The 21,780-nt window shown below is 36.3% G+C and overlaps 1 protein-coding gene across 5 annotated transcripts in view; it reads right to left on the reverse strand.

The window, feature by feature from the left end:
- Positions 1–1,852: 1,852 nt before the first annotated feature.
- The window catches only part of ZFR (zinc finger RNA binding protein), a 46,790-nt gene continuing 26,862 nt past the window's right edge, over positions 1,853–21,780 (reverse strand). For 3 of the 5 annotated variants that reach the window (XM_080372587.1, XM_080372586.1, XM_080372588.1), the window contains 11 exons: positions 19,527–19,646; positions 18,405–18,550; positions 17,874–18,036; positions 16,028–16,233; positions 15,643–15,793; positions 14,058–14,199; positions 9,002–9,099; positions 8,085–8,180; positions 5,143–5,254; positions 4,935–5,032; positions 1,853–4,205 (listed from right to left, as the gene is read on the reverse strand). In XM_080372587.1, the coding sequence (XP_080228713.1) occupies positions 4,026–4,205; positions 4,935–5,032; positions 5,143–5,254; positions 8,085–8,180; positions 9,002–9,099; positions 14,058–14,199; positions 15,643–15,793; positions 16,028–16,233; positions 17,874–18,036; positions 18,405–18,550; positions 19,527–19,646 (1,512 nt within the window). In that variant the 3' untranslated portion in view covers positions 1,853–4,025. Of the gene's footprint in view, positions 4,206–4,934; positions 5,033–5,142; positions 5,255–8,084; positions 8,181–9,001; positions 9,100–14,057; positions 14,200–15,642; positions 15,794–16,027; positions 16,234–17,873; positions 18,037–18,404; positions 18,551–19,526; positions 19,647–21,780 lie in introns of those variants that run through there. The other 2 variants (XM_080372589.1, XR_013924958.1) reach the window with 2 other exon arrangements.

Consider the following 21,780-nt stretch of genomic DNA (forward strand, 5'->3'; position numbering starts at 1 on the left):
CTGCAATCTTAAGATTTTTGAATATAGGAAACTTCAAAAATCCGCAGAAGTTCCTTGGTGCCATTCTAAGCTTCTTTGGATTTAGGATATCAACCTGAAATAGGATTGATGTAGAATATACGTGAAAATATTAAAGCTAGACTGAGCCTCCAAAAGCTGATAGGCTTCAGACTACTCTGCAACAAATGAATTACTGGCTTCAGAATAAATACTAATGGCCATGGCTCTGCAAAATAGTTTAAGAAAACAGACACGTTAAAGAAGATTACTCCTAATGATGACGCTTGCTAATGCAGGTATGTTAAGGCTATGTTAAATGGGAATGCGTGCACTGTGCAGGATAAAGAACCACAGCAACTGCCAGTCATGTACCCACAAAAGACAAAGACCTTTAGGTGATGCTGTCAGGAACTTCTCACTTGGCCAGTATTACTAGGGCAGCATTTCTTAAAATGGAAACTGCAAAACACCAGAAAGCAGTTGAAGAAAAAAACCCTGAATACTTCTTTCAGTACTACGGATATATATGGATATTTTCATAATCCAAATGAGAAAGTTGAACAAAATGGGAGAAATAAGAATTAAGAGATATTTACAGAATGAAGCCTGATTTTTATTTGGATATAAATCAAAACCATTGTGGTAACTCTGCAGATGACACTCCTTGGTTGTTTTTTTTATTCCCAAAAGATGAGGTTTCTGTTTCATTTTAAAAGGGCTGAGAAACACCATGCTGAAGGAAAAAAAGAACTCTTGAGAGGATTTAAAAAAAGAAACTCTCAGTACAAATTTAATTTGCTAGCCTTTTTGGTTAGAAAGCTCTTTGGCTTACAGCTGTCAGAGAAAAAAAACCAAAACAAACAGAAGGAAAATAGATGTGTGTGTTCAATCTATCACTGTACTTTGTAAACCTACAATATAATCAGTGGGGAAAGAAACAGACTGCAAATTGTGCCTACTGCTTCCCCCCTCCTCTGTTATTAATACTATGATATTAAAATCCATTTGGCTAGCCCAAATAAGTCTTAATTGCTTAATAAAGAAATTAATTTGGCATTGTGTCAATACTTAACGTACAAATGATCAGCAGAGACTCAACCAGCAACAAGAATGTTAAACCTGCATACAAATTGTTGTAGGAATATTTAAAGTTAATTCCAACTCTCAGAAATTTGCTACGTAAAAGAACTTTAAGTAATATTAAATCACTTCTGAGTAGTGAAATAGGTCTAAAAATAGAAGGAGCAAATGAACCCACCACATTCAATAGCTCTAACAATTTATCTAGAATTCCATAAAGGGCACGAAATCGATGGACTACATCCAATAGACTTTAATTTCCAGCAGTGCCTCTATACAGGAACCCATGTGAAACCACACTGCTCACAGACAGGACGACACACTTATAAACTAGGCAGACAAGTAAAGTTTGAAAAAGCTTCAAAACAGAACAGCTCACATTTTCACCAGCTGTTCCTCTAAGGTGAGCACTGAGGGGGGAAAACTCTTGCTGTGTACCCTTCTCTTTTGTGTATGACGACTAAGGTGTTTGGGCTTTTGAGCTTTAACACAGAGTTGCTGAATAAAAAAGGCAAACACTACTTATTAGTAAACAACTAGCATTACCAAGACACAGGATATTAAAATGATTACTTGTTCATAAATTGATTACTTGGTCTCATTTTTGTCTTCCTAAGTGCTCAGTGTAATATTTAAAGTCAAAGCTAGCTATGTGCTTCTTTTCCATTCCTCTCCGGCTAACAAGAGTCAGAAATTACCTAAAATAGCCCATTAAAATGAGCAAGAAACCCAGAAATGAACTGAAAATTCACGCTTCACCACAGCACAAAAATCATGGTCACAGCTTCATATTTAATGTGGAATCACTTTAAATGTACAATATTTCAAAAGATCCAGAAACAGGTTAGGAGTTCAAAGCCAGTATAACAAAAATACAGGAAATCCAAATACATCTTTGACCTTTTTAATCCTAAATTTTAGGGTCACGTGCCTGAACAGACAAGTTTGCTTTACGATGAAAGAAACTTTGGTATGGAGTTGAATAGCCACACGAATAGCACCTGTAGCTTTCAAAATAAATAGTAATGACTAACTAGACACTGTGGCAGCAAGATACCCTCTTAAAAAAAGACTAAGAACAAGCATATACTTGGATGTATGCGTGAAGGCTGGACAACAGAAACTAGTGTAATCTTTTTTTAAAATAACTTCAAAACATTTCTGCTTCCTAAATTTCTGAAGTAAGAAATTTTTCCTACAATGAGAAAACTTTTCCTTTATTTGCTAACCACTAATAATCACTCCCTTAAAAATTGCACTCTGATGATTAAAGAACACTGTATCAAATTTTCTGAATTGATTCTTTAGATTCCCTCTGTTATTCTAAAACATTGTATTTTTATTTCATAGGGCCATGCTGGTAGCAAAAGGTAGCTGGTAGCAAAAGCTAAGAGAAGCATCCCCCTGACTCCAAGATTTACTTATTAAAAAGGTCAAAGATAAATTCGATCTCAAAATGGAACAAAAGGATTTTTAGATGAATGGTACCATAAATAACAAATGATCTTCGTAATGTGCGATACTTTCCTACAGCCATTGATAAAGTAGGTACCGGAATGTTAGTCTATGTTAATCTGTGTTTTATGGGTTTGCAACAAAGCATAATACATACAGAACAGATTGAAACTTCAGTTTCCAGTGTATAATGAATTTTAGTAATTTAATAAATTTTAGGTTTTATTTCTGTATTCCACTGTAGTGCTGTGACAACACATCACACCTGTGTATTAAAGCATACAACAACAGTGTGATGTAACTTTACTTACACCACTGCTATATTTAGCTTTTTGAAAGAGACATAAGCATACACTATGGCCACATCAAATAATTTTCTGGGTTTTTTCTTTGATAACCTTCACTTTTTCAGTAATACTTCACTTTTAAAGTTTGAATTATTGAAAAAAAATCACAGAAAGTTCATACAGGAATAGCTATAAGGAATAACCTCACAGGCACTGATATGACAAACATTTATTTTAAGGGCTGAGAGGCATTAATATCGCATCAACAATGTTGACTGAAAAGAAAATGACTAACTTTGTCTAAACGGGAAATTCCCACTTTTGTTTTTATGTTGAGAAAAGAAATTCAGAAAGTTATTTTTTGGCCTTGCTATGTCACCAAGTCAATCATACAAAGGCCTACACATTTAACCTAAAATAATAGTTTTAAAAGCCCTTCTATTAACCAAAACATCATGCAAAACTTTGATCAATTATGCAGCTGCTTTAGAACTGTTGAAAGACCATACTGTATATATTAGCTTTTATACTGCTAATGCACAACTAACAGCAAACTTGATTAGATTAACACAAATTTGTCTTAATTACACCGTTATATCACACTAAGGGGACAAATGCCACAAGATTGGCAAAAACATTTAATTCTGAGCACTCAAATGGCAGGATAATTATATGCTGTAACTCCCTCACATTTAGAAAAAAAACATAATCCTGCAGTCTCACTTTACAAAAAAAAGTTCTGTAAAGTATTAATTGGGAGGGGAACAGTTTATACTACCTAACACAAAGTAACTTATACAACTAGTGTCAAAGGCAAACAAAAAACTTCTAAATAAAAAATCAATACACTTCGCAACAGAAGCACAAATGCTGCATTAAATACAGTCAAGAAGACAACATACTTGTTAATAAAAGACAAAAAAAGTTAGAAGGTAGCAACACATTTAAAGAAAATGCAATGAGGGAAACTTTTTCTTTCAACAACAGAGTTTCCATTTGCAGTCTTTCCATCCATAATTTGTCTGGTACAGTACATCCATTAAAATATTCATAATCTCACAGAAGAGCTAGGTTTTTCTCTTCAATATCTAATTCCTAAGTTGGTTTTGGATGTTTTAAACAGACATTATTATGAATGAAGTAAAAGCAAGGCAACAAATGGAGTTTTTATCACCTTCCATTATAGCAGTGATGACAAACATTTTAGAAGTTATCATAATCTTTTTTGTCTTTTTTCCCCTCCGCTTCAAAACCATCAACCCCATCACTGTCCCTTCTCCTTTTACGATTATTATGGATGTTGAAGCGTTGATTCATCTGTGGTAATGGATCCATTCCTAAAACTTTGTGTATTTGACGGAATGCAAGGAGTCTCAGTGCAAACTAGAAAAAGGGTAGAAAGAAGGTATTTCTGTTAGAAACAAACATCAATTTTCAGTACTTTGACAAACAATTAATGAAGAACATTAACAGTGTATGATGATATCCTTAGCTCTCACTATCCCCTCTTCCTTCCCCCAACAAAATCAACATAATAAAACATGTATGTCACATTTACTGCTTCTATACAAAGTACATCATCTTAGCTTAAAAATAATGCACATGTGTTTTAGCTGCTGGACTTGCACTGAAGCAGCCAAGGCTTGTCACACGTCCCATTACATGTTAGTGATCTTTAGCAATAGGATCAAATGAAGAGGCAGGGGCAGTAACCTCTTAAGATACAAGTGTGAATGGTCAGTACTGTATGTGGATATAATAAATATTGAAAACTACACCCACAAAGATTTATTCATAAAATATTACATGTCAAGGCAGTTTTATATCTAGTAACATGGTCTGTAGAGTGAGCACCTTTACAGATACACATAGTTGGGAGTGCTTCAAACTTTTCAGAAAAATATGTTCACTTTAGGGCAAAAATGAACAGTCATACATCCTCTGTTGTGATGTGTTCATTGCCTAGCTTAAGACTGTTAAGATTGGACTGTACTCTAAGAAAGGAAAATTCATGTCCATATATATAGCTCCATTTAAAAAAAAAAAAAAACCACAAACCAAAAAACACCAAAACCATTAATCAAATTTAGTTACACACACATGCTTCCTGACCTGTGCACTCGAAGTAATATCCTCTCGTTGCTGGTCTGTCATTACAGCAAGTGTATCAAAGGGATCTTTTTCACAAGGGTCCAGAAGGCCAGGACCACCTGCAACGGTCAGGTTAATTAGTAGCACATCTCCACCTTATTTCAATCAAGATTACAGATTTTACATTAGTTAAGCGTAAGTATACAGACACCAATCAAATGCAACTTGCCTTTAAGGATGATGCCAGAAGATATACACTCAAAAACTCTTCTCAGTGCATCCCCAGGACTCTGTGGCCCTGTAGCGCTGCTAATGGCTTTTTCCACAAGCAACTCCATAGCCTAAACCAACAATAAGAAAATCCAGCCAATTTAGAAGACAGATTAAAACAGAAAAAAACTCCTCCTGTTGTTCAATACAGAACTTTTGAATCTGGAATGCTGAAGAACATTAATCATCATAAAACGCTTTCAGATAAAATGGGAAAAAAAAAAGAAAACCCAGGTGTTTCATAAAGTTTAATAAAAAGAAAGCTGGTGTAAGACTAACACTGAGTATGATACCGATATGCTACTTCTCATCACAAGTTGTTCAACAGTTTTGTAGAAATTTATACAGTAGGAGCCTACATGCAGGTAGACAACTTGTCCGGCATTGTTTGAAAAGAGTATGAAACGTGGTGGGTCACCTGAACCTGTCAGTCACATGAGTAAAGCAAACACAGTATACCTAATGAAATTAATGGGATGCTGTAGAAATATGTATTTTTTTTCCACAACAGCACGGAAACATAAAGCATCAAAAATTTAGTGATTGTTTAGCATTTAAGTGGTTAGTAGTTCTTCAGTTTAGCAAAACTGAAGTTCACAGCAAGTTTTGTCCCGGATGTACGCTAACACTAACTCATATGTTAGCCAAGTGTAAAAAACCCTTGATGATAAACAGGTTTAGTAAATTTTATACGTTATTTTATATTAGTTAAAATGGTTTAAATTATTAGCTTTATTTTAAATCTTTATTTCCTGTGAATATTTCCATAGCTTACTTTTATTAGACAGTTTTTTCCAGACAAACCTATAAAAGTTATTTGCAAAAGTAAACAGCTTTCCTTTGGTTTTTTTCAGCATTAAATGGATGTTTCCTCTTTGTCAAGTTTAATTCTCATACAATGTGCATGTGTGTTGGGTTTTGGTGGTTTTTCTGGGGGTTTGGTGTTTGGTCCTTCCCCTTCCCACTGAGTTTACAGTCATTCAAATGTTGCCTTTTAATTTTACTTTCTAGGAGTAAATGCCTATCCTGACGCATGCAAGTAACTATAGGCAATGTTGATTACAATCCTGCACCAAGGGTGCCCATTCCTTTTTATTTTAGCTTCACTTAACTGACAAATTTCAATTCTTAAGCATGGTATTTCCATACTCCCACTGGATCACTCAGGATTTAGCAAAAGTAATTTGGTTTTCAAGTATGAAGCAAAATACAGCAGGGAAAAAACCCAGCAGATCGTGTTTTTGCATTTATTCAAGTCTAGTTCTTTTGGATCCTCATACAATACACTAAAGCCTACAACTTAATCCTAGGAAAATTTGAATTATGATGCCCTAGTGTGTGTGTGTGCATGAAAGGCTGGATTTCAAGTTTGAAAAAAACGTGACTTTGAATAATAGTTCCTTCTAACTTGTAGGAACTTGACAAAATTCCTCTAATTTAGTTTTTATTTTTAGGTACATAAAGAGGGTGCTACTAATGCCCACATTTAGACTTCTTCTATTTTAAAACTGCTTAGGTTCTTTTTTTAAAAGCTCTGGCAACTCTGTGTTGTGACAGGCTTCTAGCATACAGGTTAGAAGTTCTGTACCCAGAAAAATACAATTTCTTCAATCTATGAAATTCCACCTATGACTAGCAGAAATTATATATAAAATCACCATTTTTATTCTGTCATTGTTTTTATTAGTAAGACTTTGCCAACAGGCCAAAAGAACAGCTGACTATACAGACTTCAATGTTGATTCATGTCACTGACAATGCATTAGGTACTGGGAGCAAATCAGGAATCACTTTTGGTGAGAACTGAGACACAGCTAGGCCTGACACACTGCCTCACACATCTCTTCCCTCCAGGATGTGCCTTAGAACAGGTAACGTGAGAAATAAACAATATTCTTTGCTCTTATCTACATGCTTGCTGTGTGTTGCAATAGTTCTAAGGAGGCTTTTCTAAAGGTATGCCATGGCTTATTCTTTGGCAGCTCAGCATGGCAGTCATATTAAGAGGGCATTCATATACTTCTTTGCATCTTTTAAGCTGTATTTGTACACTGTATCTTTCATGAAAAGTAACTGGTACTACTTTTTCTTAATTTAAATATTTAAAAAGCAGAAATAACTGCCCAACATTTTTTTCCAGATGCAATAAATACTATCAGAAGTAATTTTAAAGAAATTGACTGCAAACATTTCTCATTGAAATAATGCCAGCTGTTCAAACTGTCTTGACAATGTTAGTGCTCTTCCTGCCAAAACTGAAAAGGAAGCAGCACAGTGCGACAGGATTTAGTCTGTGAAACAAAACAGTCAAAGCTAAGTTTACTACAATACGTTTCACAGATAACGTAGAGGTTTAAGTGACACTGATTACAATGCTAACGGTGATGCAATACCACGCTGTACTGAAGTACTGTGGTATCTGATATTGCAGAAGGGGCATATTAATCACAGGAATTACTGTGATTTACTCTTTCAAGCAGCCTTTCTGTTAGCACAGAACTATGCGAGTACAGCTGAAATTTTTTTAAGTAAGTTTCAGTAAACTCCAAGTAATTCAGAGTAGGTGGTTAGAAAAAAAATTGATTATTTTATACCAAGTAAAGGAAAAAATGCTAAAACCTAGAATAAGAATACTATCGACAAAGAATACAAAAGAACAAAAAAATTCCTTCTGGAGCAAAAAAAAGAAAACCGAGCTCCAAATGACAAAACCCGAGAAAATTAAATTTTTAGAGGGAATCTGGATTATTTGTTGGGAAAATAAACCAAAAAACCTCAGCCCTCAATTCCTTACATTACTTCTTGAAAAAGTCTACATTTAAAAACTGTAGTAACACCTCCCTATTCTTTACTGGCAGTATCATGTGTATTAAAGCACTCATTCAAAAGAACATTACTCACCCAGCTTGGAAAATCAGACCAAGTTGGAACCCGCTGACAGAGGTCACGAAGAATGCGTATGATAATCACACAGGACTGGAGACCATTAGCTCTAGCCTTGAGAGCAATACAAAATCAAATTAATTAATCCCAGCACTTACAGCAAATAGGACTTGTTGAAAGACTAAAACACCACTGTTCAATGGAAGCTCGGATACAAGATTGAAACAAATCATTCTACAACTTTATTCCATGAGCTGCCATTTACAGCAGTATTTTATACAGGGTTAGTAATTTAAGGTGGTAGAAGTCAAAGTGCACAGGTTATACAAGAACAACATTTCTTGATCCCCTGTACACTTTGACCTATATTCACTTGTAACAGTAAATACAGTGTCTTTCTATATTAGAAATAAAAAGGATAAAGTAAAGATTTAAGAAATAGGTATAGAGACTGAAAGGTCAAGGGAATCTGTTTGGTTTCTTTATTGTGCCTTTGCCAGACTGCAAAGTCACTAAACCAAACAGTTGCTTCTCACCTTTCATTCCCTACACTTAATGCACTTAAAGAAATATGAAATAAAGTCTTAAATCTAAACACAAAGCTTTAAACACATATTCCATTATTTAAAGCAAAGTTACTCTGCAGCCTTATGGAATATATAACAAATATACAACATATGATCACCCCAAGCGAGTCAAGCTTTCAATGTCGCCTTCTCAATGACCAGAAAAAAAAAATCATGTCAAATGAGCAATAACTGCATAAAGCAGTTCCTCCATACTCGAACTTCTACATTTAAATTTAGGGACCCGAAAAATATTAAGTATTATTCGCATGAACAACGCTGAGTGTTTTCACACAATTAAACATTTATATTGCAACTGAACTAATCTCTCATAAGGCTACAAGAAGAAAGTAAAATGATGTTCCGAACCTGGAACCACTTAGCGTGGCGTAGAGCAGCCAGAGCGTCAAGGCATTTTTGCCTGTCCAAGACGTCCGGTGGGTCTTTCACCATACCCGAGGTTACATCTAAAATGGATTGAATTGGCAAAATGCAGTGAGGAATGGGTGTTTGACCAGGTGAGCAAGACACTTCCTTAAAGTAGCTTCAATGTCACACATGCCATTTGAAATTTAAACCCTTGAACAATGAACATAAATGTTCAACAAAAGCCATTCAATTAGGATTAGGGCATCAACCCAATATGAAGATCAAGAGCATATTATACTTTAGCTCTGAGATTATTTTCAAATGCATTGCAGATTATGCAATGCGTAGTATTTCTTTCTTTAAGCTAACACCAGAAAAAACACATATCCCCTAAAATTAAATACTAAAGGAAGGATGGTTGGACACAGTGCACCAGCACAGAGAACACAAGACAGAAGGAACACAAAAATCCACTTTAACCAAGTAGAAATATTCAGACTTAGCTTTCTTGTAAATTTTAATGGTCATGTGTTATTTGGGACCTACTCTTACAAGAAAAACTAAGCATAACAAAAGCACTAGATGTTTAGTAATGAAGTTATTTTTACCACACTTTAAACTTGGAATTATTTTGCTTTAAAAACCTGGCTAAAGGAATGTGAAGTCTTCTTCAGTACTAGAGTTCTACTACTTTCTAGTGCCCTCTCTCTTACTCATACAAACAAAATTCCTCGGCCCATAATGTATGTGCTCCAGTATCATCCAGGAGCCAAGGAAGGATCTGAAAAGGGACTGCTTTGCTGGAGATTCAGCAGGAGAAAGAAAAGCAAGGAACAGTTTAAAAACAAAGAGAACGTCTGAAAGATAAAGAAAATATAGCAGCTTTTGTGTATTTAAATGTTCAGAGAAGGATTCAATTACCAAGCTGATTGCTTTGTTAGTGAAACGGAAGAGACCACAGTCCCTTTCGGAAGTGTTTTGATCAATGAAACTGAAACGACTGAACAATGTGAAACGGTATCCTCAGGTTACCTAAAAATTGCACAGATATAAGGCAGTAACCAGCTTTAAAAGTTCTGTTTTACTAATTATGAAAATGGCTATTGTGACTAGTAATAAAGTTTATTGGTAGCATAACTGGTGATATACCAGACAAGACAAAGCAAAAAGCCCTCACTCGATGGCACTCATTTCACAGAAGCTGGCTGTATGGAACAATACAGTTTAATCCAGCAAGATATAAATTTAGGTAAATCAGAGAATAAAATAAAATTTTAAGAAAAAAAGGTGTATTAAGACTCATAATACATGCCTGAAATGAGAAGCTTTTAGAGAAGCTGCAGAAAGACAGCTCTGAAACCACCTGTTTTATAAAAATGTAAAATAAATAGCAGGATAATTTACTATACCAAGAGGTCAAAAGCCATGAATGAACATGGTGGTACAACTTTGCAATATAATAATTAAATTTAATCTGAAGTACTACATTCAGATTCAAACGTTTTTTATAGGATAGTCCCATTGCTCTGCACAGGGCTAAAAGGGGGAGGATTTCAAAATAAGAACGAATCTGAGAAGAACACAGGTATCTTCTCACATAGATATTCCAATATATGGCTATATGTTAAAGTGGAAAGACAAAAATGTGCACTAACAAGGCTTTTACAGAGCAAATGACATTTAAAGTGGTGTTTCCTTTCACATAAAACAAAACCAAACTGAAAAAATCTTCAGACCCAAACCTACACAAGAGGTGCCAGGTAAGATAACTGATGAAACGAGTACAGCTGCGATATAAGAGACAAGGAATACATTTAGAGAAAACCCACAGCAGGAAAAAAGTGGCAAAGTAAGACCGAGAAATTAAAAATAAAAATATGGGTTGTTGGGCCCAGTAGCCTAATCAGCCAATTGTTTACATTCTTCTAAAACTAATATGCAAATAGGTGACACTGTGCAAACTTTTAGCACAATAATTCATTACATAATTTGAAATTCCAATTACTTCTAGCTCTGAAAACTTAAGATTTGGAAAATAATTTTACTAAAAAATTAGTTTTAATGCACAGAAGAGAATCTTAGTGCTGGAAATGTTGATCTAAAATGTGCTACTAACAGGTATATGAATACCCTTGGAACTTAAAGAGACTGAAAGTTAATTCTGAAAGAAGTTGCGAAGGCACCTATTGCACTGAGAACAATACATTGAAAAAACTTATCAAAGATACTCTTGTAATACTTAATCTGTGGATTTTTGCATCTGTTTCACATTTCAGGATTAACCCCTTAAAGACTATTTAACTAAATCCAGATGCCTAACCTACCACTCTGTTAAGCTAAGACAAAAAACTGAATTAATTTACAAAAGCAAGCGTGAATTCTTACCCTATGCAGCTTATTACTAGCCTAAATATAAGGGGTTAATCTTCAGTTAGACATGCTGTGTCCACACTACTTCTTCATTAAAAGTTAACAGGTAGATCAATTTTGATGTTTTATTATGTAAAATACATTTTACCCAGCCAACTATTTCAAGACTAGTGTGAACACTGCTTAATTCTAGGAGAAAGACAAAGACAAAAAGAAAAAAAAACCAAACCAAAACACAAAGTAACAGTAGATGCTAGGACTATGCATCCAAACCCCCTCCTTCGTAAAGCATGGCAGGTGTGACACTGAGCTTTAGAAAACCTTGGTCAAAAATCCTTCCGATGTCCTGGCAGCAACCCCTGACAGGAATCAAGTCCCTCTGCTAGAAGGCTTTGGACCGGGGCTGTTAGCTAAGGATAAAAAAAGACACACGCGCACACATATATGCGTTTATAAGTATGTACACTTTGTTTGCTGAAGGAAAGATTCCACAGCAGGGGTTAAGAGCACTTTGAATATGTCAGATTTGGTAAACTGTCAAACGCACAATACTGTAAGAAACAGTAGCTATGCGGTTAACAATTTTATTTCACTGTATTTATTTTTTTAGCCTTTTATCATGTAATGGGGTTATGACACTTCAAACATGATTCTACTCCACGTGCAAGTCTCAGTCTCATCTTTACTCAAACTCATTCTTCCGGTAAAGCCTTCCTTATCACCTGAACTAGCTCCCCAAGCAGGCTAAAGAAAATGAAAACTTTAAACCATTGTAAGACACAGAGCATGAGAAGCTGCAGTAAGGAAAACCACAAACATATATACTATTACTCTGCAGCAAATAAACAGCAGTCTTCGTAATAAGGCCTTCTTTGCTGCAATAATTTGCAATTCAGTACTCTATTTGCTCTAGTTTCAACAGTGAACTTTTCTGCACATCCATATTACACTGCTCAGTGTCTTGAAGATAAATCTAACTTGATTTTGCTTGCCTAGAGGCAGTACTGCATTCAGCAGTGAATAAACTCACAACAATAAATTTTAACTCAAGTGTGGGTCAGACAAAAATACAGATTTGTTTCCTTTAGGTGGCATAAATCAAGGGATTGATGGTAGTAATTTGAGATTTATTTTATTTTCAGTCCACATCATAGAATATTAGGCCAGAAACCACTTCATTGAAACTGAGTATTGTGGCAGAAATCAGTATTAAAATTTTGCACAGTACATTAAGAAATAAACATGGGGTTTAACGTTAACTTCATTTAATCGTTAATCTAATTTAATAATCAAATCTTTTAAAGTATTCTTTATAAACTTAAATAATATGTGTAGTTGGATTCAGCACAGACAAACCAAGAGTCATGTTACACTTAGATTGTCAAAAAACAAGCACAATCGGTTGGGTGTGCCAGTACGTGTACAAAGCCTTTATAGCTAGAAATAATATGCACAGCCAAAAAGTCATGTACAAGGCACTCTTAAAAACTCTTCAGAAGTCATCCAAACCAGAGAATGCATCTTGAAATTTTTCCTTCTGATTATGCAGGACGACTTTGTTAACACAGCTTGCTTACAATGCCCTAGTCACAGCTACAGGACATTTACTAATGCAGTATAAAAACCTCAAGTATTTTAGAGGACATGTAATGATGAGATGAAATAAAAAACCTCCGTGGCTTATATAAATACGTATATACACAAGCACATGTATACATACACACATACAATTTTTCAACCTGCGTATAATAAGTGTTAAATTAGGCTCAGATTTCCTATTTGTAGGTTCACTGTCAAACACCAGAACCCTGTTTGCCTATGTTTCAACTATGAAAATACAGGATTAAAAGGAAACAAAAGTTAATTTTATCTGACCCGTAAACAAAAAGAACCAATGTACTGCAGACATTAATCATGCTTGTTGGCTTAAAAGCTTTTGGAACTTTGAAAGTGTTACAGAACAGACCCTAAAGCAACACTGCTGGCACCAGAGAAACTGAACTTCAGAAATGTAAATTGATTTACAAGCTCCACCTTCTGCTTCAGTTCAACAACAAAGCCATTTCTTATTGTACTAGTCTGGGTTTGCCAGTTGGATAGAAGACTGATTGTAATACCAAGAGCCTAAATATATACTCAAAAAGCACTCCAGACCAAAAAGCAACCTCAGAGAGCTGGAAAAAAATTGCATTGTCTTTTAAAGTTAGAAGTACTGTTACCATCAAAAGTATTATAAAAGAGCATTTTACGTGACACTGCTATTTGGAATGTGTAAATGATGGTAATACTGATCCAGTTTAAACCCGAAAACTTGGGATTTGATTTTTTCTAAAGCTATAAAATACTTCTCTCAGGATAAGGCTGCTCTAGAAAGCCAGTTTATAGCCACTTGCTATAAAATACTTAGTTTTCCACATAATTTTAGAAGAGGGGAAAAAATCATCAAGCTTGTACCTTTTCCAGAAAGCTGAGGTTGGACATGAAGTTAGAAATTTTAAAAATTAAATAAACGCATCATATAAACATTTATTTTAACCAACTGTTCTTTACCAAGACTTATTTCAATCAAACACATATGCCAGCATGTTGCCTTCCAGGACCTTAATGCCATCTTAAGCAGAACAGATAAACAATTAAAAAAAAAAAAGGGGTGAGAAAGAAGTAACATCTTTAACAGCTTCCCAACCTCCATCCCTCATGTTCTCTTCCCGAATAACTGGAGATGTCAGTGTGATAGTAACTTGCATTTTGGGCTCCACACATGAATTTAAAATTATTGCTGCTTCTGGGACTGCACACTTGATATCGTATTTCTCAGGACTTATTACCTAAATATCAAGAAACAGAAATTTCTGTTAGCATGTGGCCAATAAAGGTATGGGAAAGAAAATGGATTTCAACATAGTCTTTTTAACAGAAAGACAGAAACAATATGATTACATGAAGCAGATACATCTGTATGCAAAGAAACCACAGTATACACAATTAAGATATATACATATATATATATATGGACTTGCATACTGCTTCCAAATCACCAAGCATGCAGAATTAAAAAAAAAACAAAACAACTACCCAGAAAGGAAATTCATGTACAAGTTGCATAACAAGAATTGACAGTGTCCGAGACAAAGCCTCAGTGCCACTTAAAATGTCAGCTGGATATGCTTCTCATTGTAACAGCCTTTGAAAAGCACAAAGATGCAGTGGTTGGTCTTCAGGTTGCAGTTACAGGATGGGTACTGCGAGGTACACTATATACGTGGCTGTCACAACATGCTAAGAACAAAGGGCAAGATAAACACCAGGGGGAAAAAAGAACGTCAACACAACTAACAAGGTGGTTATTCTGAACTGCTTCTTGCAACTAGATTTAAAATAATTCTAAATCACCCCAAAAGGAAACTGTAGGCACCTCTCACCTTCTTCCAGAAACTGAAGGGATAAGTGACTTCTCCACAAAGCCAAACCAAGATATGCAGTGTTTAAATTTTCTTTTATTCTGTTACTTCAAACAAGCGCAAACTCAAGATTTTCTAATCAATGTGATCCTGCTAAAGCTTCTAGCATGCCACTGATTCTGCTGAACATTTTACCAGACAGTATTTAACTACTAATGCTATGACAAGCATTCTATAACGAAGGCAGACAGGCTTTGTTCAGCACAGAATAGAGATTTTATTCTATACTGTCATTTCTTGTGGAAATACAGCAAGTGGTTTATACTAATTCTGCTGAATGGCACTGCATGTACTTTGACGTTTGTTTTTGTTGGGTTTTTTCAAGGGCCAAATTAAAAGAAAAAACCCACACACAAGACTTTAGTTAACTAACTATGGAACTGCAAGGCATTCACACATATAAATTGGAAACAAGATATAAGTACAGACAGACTCGTATTAATGGAGAACTTTGTCCCTCAGGCACCAAGCTTCCTGTAACACTGCACAAATTACCTCTAGTGCTCCTGGTAACTGGATAATAGTCTTTCTTCTGTTCATTTCTATTTCCCAATTAAATAAATTTGATTAAACGATGATTGATACTACCCTGCTAGCGTAAACACCTAGACATGTGTATGGATGCAATATACAGAAAGCAAAACATGCAGCATAGTCCCTGAATTCAGATGGAAACACTCTGAAAATGGGAAGAAACTGAACCTGGGCTATGAAATGTGGCACTGTGAGCCCTGCAGACATCTGACTTGAGGACAGATTTTTTACAGTATTTTTACAAAAATTCAAATCCAAAGGTCTAAATTTACTTACTGCAAGTTGTTTGGGAAGACTTTCAGCTATACGACTGAGTAATGTCTTTGAAGGCTTCTCAGCACATAGCAAAACAAGATTGACGTTTCGGTCTCCACGGAGTAGCAAACCTTTAGCCAAAACACCTACCCGTAAAACTCCTTTCAAAGATCTGTGAATTACAGTTAAAAGTTGCATTTAAAAGAATGTAAAAACCTTAAAGCCAATACTGAAGATAGAAAAGCAAAATAAAATAGGCATATTCCACATACCCTTGAGGCCATAGTGACACATACCATATCAAAATTCAAAGAGAAGAGAATCCCTGAAAGCACTGATAACAGCGTGGGGGAAAATCTCAGAAAAAGAAAATAGGAAATTCTGGAAAAGTAATTTAAAAAAATACCTGTCTTTACTGCCATCCTTTTTGTCATCTCCCTCTTTGTTCTTGCTTTTTTCATGATCAGTCATGCTGTCAGAAACAAGCTTCAAAGCACGCTCAGTAATAGAAACAATTTTCTGGACTGCTTGAAGTTCCTCCTCTGTTGGATATATAGCAGCATGTTTGGTCATCACATAGCGGTCATCAGAGGAGTCAGGGCGGCGTAGAGGCTGAACAGATCAAAAAGCATATTTTTGAAATCTGGGTGCACTTTCAAGTTCACAAATGGTAAGTGACCAAAAAACAAACATGTGGCTAAAACCCAGAATATTCAAACCTCAAATTGCTGAAATGTAACAAAACATGAAGTGTAACAAAATGGGAAGTGTCCTTAACTTAGAACAGTCACAATCAAGCATGTCTGAAAAAAACATGAAATGTATAAAAATTAAACAAACTATGAAATCCCAGGATCAAACGTATCTCCCCAACATAAATATCTATTGTCCATCAACCAGGAAATACTTGCATACTGCTGCAAAATCAAGTATCCATGATTGCTTTCATAGAATCACAGACCAATACAAATAGCAAGAGACCTCAGGAGGTCCTCTAGTCCAACCTCCTGTGCAAACCATGGTCAGCCATAAGACTACATCATGTTGCTCAGGGCTTTCATCCAGTTGGTTCTTGAAAACCACCAAAGATGGAGTCTGCATAACATCTGTACGAAAAAAATCCGTTCCTGTTCTGTCTCAGCTTAAGCTGACTTATCTCAGCCTCTTAAGGCTGTCAAGAGCCTGGCTCCATTGTCTTTACAATGCACAGGTATTAACAGGCTATTAACACTGAAGAGTTCTCCAGGCTGAACAAGTCCAGATTCCTCAGTCCACGTGCTCCAGATCCCTGATCATCCTGATAGCCCCACACTGAACCTGCTATGGTTTATAGTATCTTTCTTGGACTGGAAAGCCCAAAACTGAATGTAGTATTGCATTTTAGGTCTAATGAAAGCTGCCTTCGGGTCTAATGAAAGTTGCCTTCATCTACTGATTATGCCCCTGTTAATAAAACACAGGATGCTGTTGTCTTTCATTCCTGCCAAGGGCACCTTGTTGAGTCTGCTATCTGCCAAGATTCCCAGACCACTTTCAGCTGGGCTGCTACCCAGTCTGTCACTCCCCAGCCTGTATCAGTGCAAGGAATTATTCCTTCCCAAGTGCAGCATTACTCATTTGTCCTTGCAGAATTCCATGAAGTACCTGTTAGTCCATTCCTCCAGCCTGCCTAGGTCCCTCTGGATGGCAGCCCTGCCCTCAAAGGTATCACCTATTCTCCCCACCCCAAACTGATTCAGTTTCATGCTAGCTGCAAATGTTTTTGAGTGTGCACTCACTCCACCTTTCAGATGATTGATAAGGTGCTAATGAGACAAATCCCAGGATAAACCCATGTGGTACTGCACTTGTTATAGACTTCCAGGTAGAGTATGACCCACCACTAACCACTATCCTCTGAAAGTGAATGATCCAACCAATTTTTATCCATACATTTGTCCACAATTAGATAAATAATGGTGTATAATGTAATTAAATAAAATTAAAAGTAGTACACAAGTTTCAAGTGACTTGTGTATCAGAAGAAACAATATTGGGTTTTAAGGCATCCTTCTGTCATTTCAGTGGACTTATTTTGGAAGACAGGTCTACCTGCACAGTTTCATTAGCATATAATTTCTTCCTCACTTTTCCAAATTCTTTATTAAGAAACACCAGAGACAACTGAAGTAGCACTGAATAACTAGTAGTTCTTAACTGTACCTCCAGGTGAGTATGATTTCATATTTTTTTTGTCAAATTAAGAAACTCACAGCTGGTCCTTGGGGCTGAGGAGGCATTCCTGGTCTAACTCCCAGCAGGCCTAAAGGTCCAGGAGGACCATGAGGATATCCTCCATCTGGTATTCTGCGACGGTCATCCCAGTGATGCTGCTCTTCCTCCATTCTCCTCCAGTACATGTCCTCTTCATATCGCCTGAAGTGCATCAATCAAAGTGTTCTCTTTATATAGCAATTAATACTTGCAACCATTCTAAAGAAACTCTTGTATGTCCTCATTTCTAGCAGTCATAAGCAAATACCAGTGAAATCCAGAGGGTAACTAAGATGAATGGTTATTTTGAAAGTGGGCCTGAAATTAATTCAGCAAAATAATTCAGAAGAGTCTACATTCCTCAGAGGGCTTGAACAGCAACAAACAAAAACCCCAGAGGGATAATGACAAGTTAATTTAAAACAAGACAGTACAGAGTTCTCAAAACAAGTAACTACAGAAGCAGAGTTAAGTTTTAAAGAACTGGACTGCAGCTTTGTCTCATTCACTGATAAAAGAGAATGTATTACCTCATTTCCATCCTCCAGCGTTCTTCCTCTTCTCGCCTTCTCCAGTATTCTTCTTTCTGCATCTGTTTCCTCATCTTCTCTTCCTGAATTTTTCTTGCTCGAATACTGGGTTTTACTTCTACTTGTAGGTCTGGGTTTACTTTTTTCTAGTTCAGAAAAACAATGAATAAAATGTTTTTCCTCTTCTCATCTCAAGATTATAGAGTTCTTCTGACATATTTAACATACACTACTGGGCTATGATAAAAATCAAAGTGAGTAAAATGCCCTTTTAGATTGCATTGAATGAGTAGCTGAAGAAGAAAAATCTGTGCCCAGTATTTTGGAGGAAAAAACCAACATACTACAAAATGGCATGAATTCCCTCTTCACTTATATGAGAACAAAGCAACTTCAGATTAAAATGTTACATGAAATACTGAGTGATTTGCTGTTCAATTCTGTAGCACAATGACTCTCTATAGCCTGAAAAAACATTTCACCTTGACTACAGTGTGCCTCCTGATGCCCTCTTCCTAAAGGGTCCTTCATACAGGGGCATAATCATGAATTACTGAATACAATTTTCTGGCAGTTTTTTCTCTTCTTTCATCCCTTTCATGATTGTGCAAGCCCACTGTATCTCCTGTCACCACAACAGATTCTTCTAATATAATTTATAATAATCGAAATGCACGCCATATGTCGGTACACGTGTCTCTCCATTCATGACTAAAAAAATCTGCAACACTTGTTTTTCAAATGTCTCCACCAACGGTTTATATGGCTAATTCTGCCAAAAACAAGAGCACTATTTGAACTATTTGAAGTTTATTGTAAACAACATAAAGAACATACGGCTGCTTGCATGTGTTGTACCGTATTTTAATGTTGCAAAGGTTGCATGAAAGCAATGTCCAAAATGTTTTAAAAAGCCCAAAGCAAAAAAAACACCCAACAAAATAGTTTCACAGTCTGCATTACTTCTTTAAAGACTACACTCCCTAAAAAATTTATTTCTCTACCTTTTTATATTTGCTATCTACTCAGAGTACCTACTTTAGTCTTTAAATGTAAGCATGTGTAATCAGACAGCTAACATCTGGTAGATTTTCAGACAGAAGCATTAGCATTTCTACTAACCTTATACTGAAGTCTGTGTCGCCTCCCTTTTAAGTGCATTTCCTTGGCATTAGGATCGTTAAAACTGCATTCACAAAGTTTACAGTGAAAGCGGATCACCTTTCCTTCATCATTTCTTACCTGGAAAATAAATTTAAAACATATCTGGATTTAAAAAAAAAATCAAACAAAGCCAATGTAAAAATTAGTCTAATTTGGTGACACTGGATAACATCTACCCATCTCAAAACATGCTAAAAAAGTTCAGACAATAACTGAAAGAAGGCAAAGAAAAGCCTTCAGTTTTCAATTGTGAAAGACTTAATATTGCAACTAGTCCTCTAAGATTGTTACTAGTATTTGAATGAACAATTTATAGAATAATAAAATTATTGCATTCTTAGAAACCAGGATAACAGATAAACAAATGGATGTTTATCTGAATAGTTAAAACATAGGTGAGCCTCCTAAATCTGTCAGAAATTCTGGCTACAAGACTAATCTGTAGGTTTTAAAAAAGTGCTGAAAATAGCAAGTTGTTTTGGGAGGGCAAACCAGACACTTGCAGTTGAAGACCTTAGTTCTCTGATATATGCTCTTTAGAAATCCCGGTGCTGTAGTTTTTATAGCAAGTAACAGAAAGTAACACATTATTGGTGACGTTCGTGGGGGTGTTCTCTTGACAAAATGGCTGTAAAAAATTCTGCTGCATAAGGAGAACTTTAGGCTGCAACTTTTACAGGAATCTCAGTCAGTGCTTCCTAGGGATAACATATAGAACAACATCATGTTGATCTGAGCACTTACTTCACCTAAGCACAAAGAATCTGTGTGATTCTTTTTAGGATACACACCTTTCTCAGAATATCTCAAAGTATTTAACTGTTAAATATTCAGCTGAAGACATGCAGAAACACCACCGCAACCACCATCCCGCTAAACTTTGCATCAGAAAAAAGGCAATAAAATAATTTCTGATCAACTTCAAAGAACAGATTCAGTTGGAAGAAATCCGCAACAGTCATCTCGTTCAAATGCCTCTGAAGCACTGTCAGGCCTGGGGCATCAACCACCTTGCTAGGAAGCCTGTTGCAGTGTCTGACCACCCTCTCAGTGAAGAAGTGCTTCCTGACGTCCAGCCTGAGCCTCCCCTGGCGCAGCTTTGAACCATTTCCATGCATCCTGTCACTGGATCCCAGGGAGAAGGGATCAGCACCTCCCTCTCCATGTCCCTTCCTCAGGAAGCTGTAGAGAGCAGTGAAGTCGCCCTCAGCCTCCTTTCCTCCAAACTAGACAAACCCAGAGTCCTCAGGCTCTCCTCACAGTTGAGCAACTTGTTTAGAAGGCTGCTCTGAGGGACAGTATCAAAAGAGTTATTAAAATCCAGAAAAACTACAGCTGCTGACTTCCCTTCACCTTCTAGGTAGGTGACCTTATCATAGAAGGATATCAAATCAGTTAAACGAGAGTTGCCCTTTGTGAACCCGTGTTGACTGTGCCTGATGATTGTATTTTTGTTTAAATGACTTTTGGAAATACCCAGTATGCTGTTGTCCGTAATTTCCCCAGGAACTGAGGTTAAAGGTCTGTGGTTTCCTGTGTCTTCCCTTACACCATATTTGTAAATTGGAATAGCACTGGCTAGCTTCCAGTCAACAGGGACCTCCCAAGACCTTTGTGCAAGACCAAGATGTGCAACAGGGGTCCCACCATAACATCCTTTAGATCCTTCAGGACTCTGGGATGAATCCCATCAGGCCGCATGGGCTTGTAAACATTTAGCTGGTTCCTTACAATTTCAGCATCCATAAACAGCAAGTTACTATTCCCACAGTGTGGTGGCTCTCCACTGAGAGAGATGATGAAGCTACTACTGGCACAGAAGTCGCTGTGTCTTCCTGTGATTCTAGTTCGTGTGACCATGGCAGATTATTTAAATACTCTCTCATCCTTCACATGAAGGGTAGATTAAAATTTGTCCAAGGACTGTAGTCTTAACATGGAATACCGATACTTGATGCAGTTAGAAGGGCCAAATTGGTAGCTGTCTACGTGTTAGATCTTGGACTTGGGAAATTCATGAGCTGATAACCTATTTGCTGTTCTAACAGTGTAAGCAGTATAGTTGCTTGGATTGACTAGGTAGGAAAGGGAGTACATGTCTGTCTTTATTGGGTCAGAAATACTAGTTTTTATAAAACACATTTGAAAACTTGTTTCATATGTAATCAAAGGCAGCAAAAGAGATAAGTTCCTTTTAAACCTGTAAATAAAG

This window comes from Falco punctatus, assembly GCF_963210335.1.
Source record: "Falco punctatus genome assembly, chromosome: Z".
Taxonomy (NCBI): Eukaryota; Metazoa; Chordata; class Aves; order Falconiformes; family Falconidae; genus Falco; species Falco punctatus.